At 56.8% G+C, this 8,033-nt stretch overlaps 1 protein-coding gene and 1 long non-coding RNA gene across 6 annotated transcripts in view; one reads left to right on the forward strand and one right to left on the reverse strand.

Annotated features, from left to right (window-relative positions):
- The window catches only part of IQCD (IQ motif containing D), a 19,597-nt gene extending 12,290 nt beyond the window's left edge, over window positions 1–7,307 (forward strand). For 4 of the 5 annotated variants that reach the window (XM_005857023.2, XM_014541080.1, XM_005857020.2 and 1 more), the window contains 4 exons: window positions 617–1,422; window positions 2,281–2,514; window positions 4,573–4,644; window positions 5,942–7,307. In XM_005857023.2, the coding sequence (XP_005857085.1) occupies window positions 694–1,422; window positions 2,281–2,514; window positions 4,573–4,644; window positions 5,942–6,238 (1,332 nt within the window). In that variant the 5' untranslated portion in view covers window positions 617–693 and the 3' untranslated portion in view covers window positions 6,239–7,307. The remainder of the gene's footprint in view (window positions 1–616; window positions 1,423–2,280; window positions 2,515–4,572; window positions 4,645–5,941) is intronic. The other variant, XM_014541087.1, reaches the window with a different exon arrangement.
- Window positions 944–2,137, reverse strand: LOC106726400. The gene is made up of 3 exons (XR_001362472.1): window positions 2,093–2,137; window positions 1,293–1,389; window positions 944–1,014 (listed from the first exon to the last, which is right to left on the reverse strand). It is a non-coding gene; the product is annotated as an uncharacterized LOC106726400 (long non-coding RNA).
- Window positions 7,308–8,033: the final 726 nt, after the last annotated feature.

Raw genomic sequence — 8,033 nt, forward strand, 5'->3', positions numbered from 1 at the left:
GGCTCCCTTATCAGTTGGTTCCTCACTGGGTTTGACCCATGGGAGGCACTGGTGTTAGACTGGAGGGCGGGATGAAGGGAGAAGCCAGAGTCCTTCTCCCTCTCTGCTTTGGGCTGCTTGTGGCAGTGGCCACAGGTCCTCTGGAACTGCAGCCTCTCCCGGATAGGAAACGGCTGGGGTTCCGGCTTCTCCGGGCTGACCCTGACCCCGAAGCTCCCCACCTCCTCCTGGGGTGGCTTCCTGCCACTAACAATTTAACCTTGGCCGGTTGGGGGGCTGGCAAGGGGGGACTTCACCTTGCCCTGGTTGGCCTCTCAACTCCTCCGGCACCTGTGTGACCAGTCTTCTGTACTTAAATACTTAGAATGATGTCCACATTCCTGGTTGGCCCCTGCCTGTCACCTGTGCCCGAGACCCACCTCCATACTTGGCCCTCCTATCCCTGCGGCCCTGACGCTGTCGCAAAGCCACCAACTGCTGTCAGTGAGGCGTTCTGCGGACAAGCTGCAGAGCGCCTGCGGTGACCCCTCAATGCCAAGTTTATGGTTGCGGTGGCCACACCAGCCACACTGACGTCTGCACAGCTCTCCTAACTGCGTGCCCCTTCCTTTTTCAGGAAAACAGAGGCAGGAGGCCTGTCTAGCCCATCGAAGTCTCCCAGGGCCCACAAAGACCAAGGAGGCTGCGCGTACCATGGCGTCAGACATCCTAGCCGTGGGCTCCCTCTACCAGGTCCCTGACCTCAACAAAATGAGGGCGATAGCAGAGACGCCCCAAAAGGCAGCTTCCCCACTGAAACCCTTCACCCCCTTGAAGACCAAGCTCACCAGCATCGAGACCAAGAGGATCATGTCCGTGCTGGATGAGACCATCCAAAAGGTGGAGCTGGTGACGCTGTTGTCCTACATGGCAGCCAACACCGAGGACCTGGAGGGCCTGCTGGGCGAGGACCTCACCAGGGCAGTGCGGGAGCACGCGGACCTGTGCCAGGTGCTCGTGGACAAGGTCAGTTACCTGCAGGAGGAGGAGATGCAGCTGCAGGCCGAGGAAGAGTTCGAGGAGGAAGCCTGGTTCCGGGACCTCCTCCTCTCCATCGAGCTGCAGAAATCCAACCTCCTGCCGGTCATGGGGCAGATCAAAGACTCCACCAAGAACATCCTGAGACTCCTGCTCAGCCGCCCGCAGGCGGCCCAGCTCCTGCGGGCGCAGGCGCAGGAGAGGGGCCCGGGAGCCCAGGGCTTCATCGACAGCCTGGTGGAGCTCCGCGGCTTCCTGTTTGAGAAGCTGCTCACCTGCCCCATGGAAGCCAGAGACAAGAGCCAGTTCATCCAGGAGATCACGAAGCGGAACAGGAGGAACCAGGAGGTCATCGACACGCTTGAGAACGAACTGGAGGAGAGAATGAAGAACAGGGCTGCGGAGGTATCGCTTACAGTGTGGGCAAGTCCTGGAAGGAGCCCACAGGGCAGCCCAAACCTTCTGGCAGTTGGGTTCTCCCCCCCCCCCCCGGGATTTAAATAGATGTTTTCATTCATTTATTCCATGAATATGGTTTTGAGTACTTTATGAGGTGCCAGGTCTTATAAATAAGCCACATGGTCACAGCCTCATGGAGTTCACAGTAAGGAAGATAGGATTTAAAGAGCTGGGTTAATTACAGTTTTAAAAATATGTATTTTTATTTTTTTCAGAGAGGAAGGGAGAGGGAGAGAGAGAATTATTGATCGGCTGCCTCCTGCACGCCCCCTACTGGGGATCCAGCCCGCGACCCAGGCATGTGCCCTTGACCGGAATCGAACCCAGGAACCTTCAGTCCACAGGCCGACGCTCTATCCATTGAGCCAAACCGGCCAGGGCTGTCCCTATTTTTGAACCAACTGAGGGCAGGGGACAAGCCAGGCACTCAGGGAGAGCAGGTGGCAGTCCTGTGGGGCGTGTTTATCACACCTTCGTGCATCACGCTGTCTCTGCCAACTGGGCACCCCCACGGTGCCCCAGGAGTGCCCCACTGTCCCAGCCCTCTCCCCTGCCCTCCACTCATGCCAGGAAAGAGAGGGGGTGGCCAAGAACCCAGGCTCTCGGTCAGACAGACCTGGCTTCAAATGCCGGACGGACGACTTGACCCCTTCGGCCTCCGCTTCCCGGTCTGTCATCACGCTGTCCCTGTGCCCACCGGCGGTGGGGCAGGACTCGGCGAGGTGACCTCACAGCAATGGCTGGCGCCTGGGCTGAGCCGTGGTCACGTAGGCGTTAACGCGGCCTCTCCTCTTTCGGGCCCAGGTGGAGAAGGAGAACTTCGTGATCCAGGAACTGAAAAACCACCTGCACCAGGTGCTCAAGTTCTCGGAGAACAGCCTGCTCCGCACCAAGCAGGAGGCCGAGAAGCAGCAGAAGGCAGACTACCGGGCCTCGCAGGGGCGGGTGGCCAAGATCCAGCAGGACATCCTGCAGCTGCGCTCGCAGTTCCACAGCCTGGTCATGGAGAACCGGGAGGCAGAGCAGGCGCTCAGGAAGGTGCCCTGGGAGCCACCCGGCAGCGGGGACAGGGTGGAGGGGGTCCAGCGTGGAGGGCAGGGCTGCCCCAGCCGCCAGGAAGCTCAGGGTGGAGCCGGTGTCCCCTGGGAGGCAGGAGGGTGCAGTGCACGGGCCTGGAGGCAGAGACGGCCCGTCCTGCTACCGCACGCCCCCTCCGTGATCTTGGGCAGGTTCCCTCGTTCCCCTGGGCCCGGCAGGGATGATGAAACCCACCTGTCGATACCGTACAAAGGAACCAAAGGAGCATGTGAACCTCAGGCCAATACCGAGCCTCAGTTTCCACAGCTTTAAAGTGAACGGGATCAACTCAGTCTTAACAAGAATTCAGTGAGATGACAGGCAGAGAGCTGGTGCAGAATCGGTGCTCAGTACACACCATTCCCCCCTGTGCCGCTCCCTCATCTCAGCCAGGACCCAGGCCCGCTGTGCACTTGCGTGTTTTGCAGTCCCTCTCCTGACGAAGGGCACCCTTTCTAATGCTTGTTCCCGGTTTCATTTTAGTGTCATGACTTTTTGTTTTTTTAAGTATATTTTATTGATTTTTTACAGAGAGGAAGGGAGAAAGAGAGGGATAGAGAATTTGAAACATCGATTCAGCTGCCTCCTGCACACTCCCCACTGGGGATATGCCCGCAACCAAGGTACATGCCCTTGACCGGAATCGAACCCGGACCCTTCAGTCCGCAGGCCGACGCTCTATCCACTGAGCCAAACCAGTCAGGGCTGTAATGACTCTTTTGAGCACCTGATGGAAGCCTCGGGCCTCTCCCCCATCAAAAAGCCGAGGCGCACACATCCACACTGGTGGGCAATCCTTGGGGGTCACAGGCCCATCTATGCTGCCCAAGTTGAGAATTCTTGCTCTGTAGATTAGGAAGCTGGTTTGTTGTTATTTTTAAATTGAGGTGAAATTCACATAGCATGGAATTAGCCATTTTAGAGCGAACAGTTCAGTGGCATTTAGCACATTCACAGTGCTGTGCAACTGCCGCCTCTGTCTAGTTGCAGACATTCCATCACTCCAAAACAAACCCACACCCATGAGCGGTTTCTCCCACTCCCTCCCTCCCCCAGCCCCCAAAAACCACTCATCTCCTCTCTGTCTCTATGGATTTGCCTCTTCTGGGCGTTTCATACAAAAAGAATCATAAAACATGTGGCCTTTCGTGTCTGGCTTCTTTCACTCCGTAGCATGTTTTCAAGGTTCACCCAGGATGTAACGTGTAACAGTACTTCATTACTTTTTATGGTTGAATAGCATTCCATTGTATGGCTAGGAGCTGCTCTCTTTTATTTATTTTTTTAAATATATTTTATTGATTTTTTACAGCGAGGAAGGGAGAGGGATAGAGAGTTAGAAACATCGATGAGAGAGATACATTGATCAGCTGCCTCTTGCACACCCCCTACTGGGGATGTGCCCGCAACCAAGGTACATGCCCTTGACCAGAATCAAACCTGGGACCCTTCAGTCCGCAGGATGATGCTCTATCCACTGAGCCAAACCAGTTAGGGCAAGAGCGGATCTCTTTTAAAAGCAAAATTAGGTCACGACCCTCCACTGCATCTAAACCACCCAATAGCTTCCCCTCCCCCTTACACCAGAACCCAAGCTCCTCCCCCTGCTGACACTCCCTCTGCCACGCAGCTTCTCACTCTGCCCTCCCGGGACCACTCCTCGGCCACTCCACTCCAGCCACACTGGCTTGACTTCTGTTCTAGAAACACCACAAGCTTGTTCGCACCCCAGGGCCTTTGCATCTGCTGCTCCCTCTGCTTAGAATGTTCTGGAGTCACACTGCTGGCTTCAAATGGGGCTCTAGCACTTCCCAGCTCTATGTCCTTGGGCAAGTGAGTGAGCACAGCTGACCCTCAGTTTCCTCATCTGTGAAATGGGGGACCTGCCTTGGGTGGATTCACAGGCGAGGCATGTAAGGCACCCACCACAGGGCCGGCTGGTGCGGAGCGTGCTTAGCATTGTTTATTGTAAACTCTAGCCTGTCAGTCAATGATTAACTGGATTTTTTACTTTTTTAGAAGAAATATAAAGTGGAGACGGAAATCGAGAACTGGATCCAGAAATACGATACGGAGATGAGCGAGAAGCAGGTATTTGTTGCTGCACGGGTCTCTCTCAAGTGTATTTCCCACAATCCTCTGGGAATGGGGGATGGGAGGAGAGGCCCCAGGATGGTCTGGGGTTTGTCTAGCCTGGGGCAGCGAGGGGAGAGGTGGAAGGGAAGGATCCAGAAGCTGAGCCACTAAGTGCTTGACACTGGGCCAATGATCCTGGCTCCATCTAGTGTCCACATCCCGTACTCTCTGCTCCTGCTGGCACCCAAGCCAGGGCTCGTCCCCAATGGACTCAGGCGAGCGCTTGCCTCGGCCACTCAGAAAGCTCCTGCTGCGTGCCTGCCACGTGCCAGGTGCTGGGGCCCAGGAGGGGGGAAGGCCCGTGGTCCCTCGGAGGTTCTCCTCTCGTCACTCACCAGCTGTGGGCCCTAAGCAAGGGGCTTGGCCTTCCTGGGCCCATTTCTGCACGTGACCAATGGGTCGTCATCCCCAGGCCGGGCCAGGGTGCGGTCAGTGAGGCACCACTGTCACCAGTGCTTGTGTCCCGCACGGGGTCTGGCCCGCAGGAAGTGCTCAGGGAACGGTAGCCTACAATACGGGGTGCCCTCAAGCCCCCACCCAGCTCCGTGATAACCTCGGTGGCCCACGGCCCTGGCTGTGGGGCCAGGAAGCCTGGTGGGCACTGGAGGTGGCATCAACCTCTGTGGTCCAGTCACTGTGCTGCTCAGGGAAGAGCAAGTCGGGGCCTGGCTATCTGACCACGAGTGCTCTGGGGAGGGGGCCCTGGGGAGGCTGGCAACCCTGAGTGGGAGGGAGGGAGGGAGATGGGTGTGAGCTACAGCAGGAGAGGCTGGAGTTAGACACAAGGAAGAACTGTGGGACTGAGCCCCTGAGGAAGTGCCACACACGCTCTTTGTGAAATGGACGGCTTCGGTGGCAGCAGCTTCCATTTCCTACGTCCCCACGCGTGCTTGGCACCGCGTCCAGTATTGTGTTGTCCTGTGTCATTTAACCCTGGAAGCAGCTCCCAACACCCCCTCCTGCGTTTGCAATTGTCACCATGCCTCAGATGAGGAAAAACGAAGGCTTGAACGGTGTGGCTGAGCTGGGATTTGGACTCAGCCTGGCCAACCACAAGCCCTGCTCTTTCCTGGGTCCCACCTCGTACTAAGATGGACCTCATCACCTCTCGCACTCTCTTCCGGGCCCTGGACGCAGAAAGCCTAGTGCAGGCGGCCTTGCTGGCCCAGAAGCCCCTGCGGGAAGGGCGGGGTGCATGCAGAGGGCGTGGCAGGCAGGCCCGATGCCAGGTGAGCCCACCGACCCTCTGCAGGACGAATACGAGGAGCTGGACATCATCCACAAGGAGGAGAAGATCCAGCTGGAGGAGCTGCAGCAGAGGTACGAGGTGCTGGTGGAGGAGTTCGCCCAGATCCGGGAGGAGCGGGAGATCACCTCCAAGAAGAGGATGGAGGACGAGCAGGAGATGATGCGCATGGTGAAGGCGGCCACGCTCATCCAGGCCGTGTGGAAGGGCTACCTGGTCCGCTCCCTGCTCAGGTCCAAGAGGAAGAAACGGGGCAAGGGCAAAGCGAAGGGCGAGAAGGGCAAGGGCAAGGGCAAGAAATGAGCCCCCCTCCCCCAAGCCCTGTCCTGATCCCGTGCACCGCCTCTCCCCTCCCCCCTGAGCGGGAGAGCCGGCCAGGAAGCCACTGGGACCAGGAAGCCCGGCAATCATAACTTTCATACTTTTTTCAAAATTAAAAACCATTTTAAACCACTTCCTATGAATAAACCTCATTTTACCCAGGGCGGTTGGCTGTGCGTGTGTCCATGCCTGTAAATGCTGTCTTCATAAGGGGAGTATGCAGGGTGTCAGCACTAACCATTCCTCCCTTCAGCCTCCGTGGGAGGCCGGAGCCCAGGCTGCAGCCCCCTTGGTCCCAGACCAGAAGCCGCCAAGGCCACGATGGACACGTCACCCGGCAGGTCTGCCCACGGAGGGTGGGGGGCAGGCAGAGAGCTCCAGCAAGACCGGGCTTCCCTGCCCTCAGCCCCGCCCTGGGATTGCCCAGTTGCCCACAGCTTCTCCCGCATCAGCACTGTGAAAGCTCAGGTGTCCCAAGATCATAGACCAGCAGCCTCCATGGGCTTTATTTGGTGCCCAGGTAGTTGAACAATGTATCTTTTTAAAAATTCACTGCTGGTATTTAAAAAAAAAAAAATCAGGGGCCCTCACACAGAAATCCAGCTTCCTGCCTTTTCTGGAAAATTCTCACCAACCAGATACCCTGGGCTCTTCCAGAGCTGAGCTGCAGCACCCGCTAGAGGGCGGAGACTGCAGGCAGCCCCAGTCCCCACCACGCCCCACAGTCTTCCCAGACGCTATGGCCTTGTCAGTTGCCCCTTATCCTCACACTCAGGCTGTTGCCTCTCTTTAAGTCTAGTCGGAGGAAAGAGGTATTTCTGGCTCATGTCTATTTAAACGGGGGAGGGTGTGTGTGTGTAAATGAGAGCTGGGAGGGAACTAATTCTTTGTGAAAGTTCTAGGAAGTTTAAACATCACACATGTTTAAAATGCCAAGAGAGCTGCTGACTTGCTTGCCTCATGCCCCACCTGCCCCAAGTGGTGTCTGCACACGCATCCCTGGCCCTGGCCACTGGCGGTCCCTCCTGGACTGCTCTGCTCCCTTCCCCTCCCCTCCCCTCCCTAGAGGCAGCACAGAATCAATGATGGGGCTTCACATCAGGGGAAAAGGGGGTCAAGGCAAGGCCCAAAGCCCAGGCCCCCCCAAACTCGCCAGGATGCTGGGATCCTGGTGCGACTCCATCTGAGCCAAGGCCCTGCTGTTGCCTGTAAGGGGCCCGACCCAGGTGGTGCAGCTGACAGCCTCGGTGCAGGGAAGGCGCGTCTGATCCCTCGGGCCTCGACCCCGAGAGCTCTCCAGATGCACGAAACTTTCTGGCCTTGGACCGCTCGGCTTGGTCAGGTCCTAGTCACTGTGTGTTTTGTTTTTTAAAAAGGCGGGAAATGCATGAAACTCTAGTCCACATTCTCATCTCAGGAAGAACCAGCCGACCCCCTAGGTAGTGGCAGTAGCTGAAACCGACGGGAGGAGGCCCCAGTGTTGCTTGAGACCTGGGTTCCGGAACTTCCGGCCCCCACTCGCCACTGTCACCACATCTGTGCTCCCTTGCTATATCATTAAACGTTATTTAACCCAGCTCAGGCCTAACATCGGCTTTTTCCTTAAGGAAAAAAGATAGTGAAAGTCATGGTTTTGTGATTATTGACATATTTAATATGTGAAAATAAATACATGATCATTAAAATAAAAAACCCACCCACCATCACCTGGACACCGTGCCAGGGAAAACTCTGAGGCCTCCAGACTCGGCTGGAAACTCATCCTGAGCAGGAAGTT

The sequence above is a fragment of the Myotis brandtii genome, unplaced genomic scaffold (assembly GCF_000412655.1).
Source record: "Myotis brandtii unplaced genomic scaffold, ASM41265v1 scaffold1064, whole genome shotgun sequence".
In the NCBI taxonomy this organism is placed as follows: domain Eukaryota; kingdom Metazoa; phylum Chordata; class Mammalia; order Chiroptera; family Vespertilionidae; genus Myotis; species Myotis brandtii.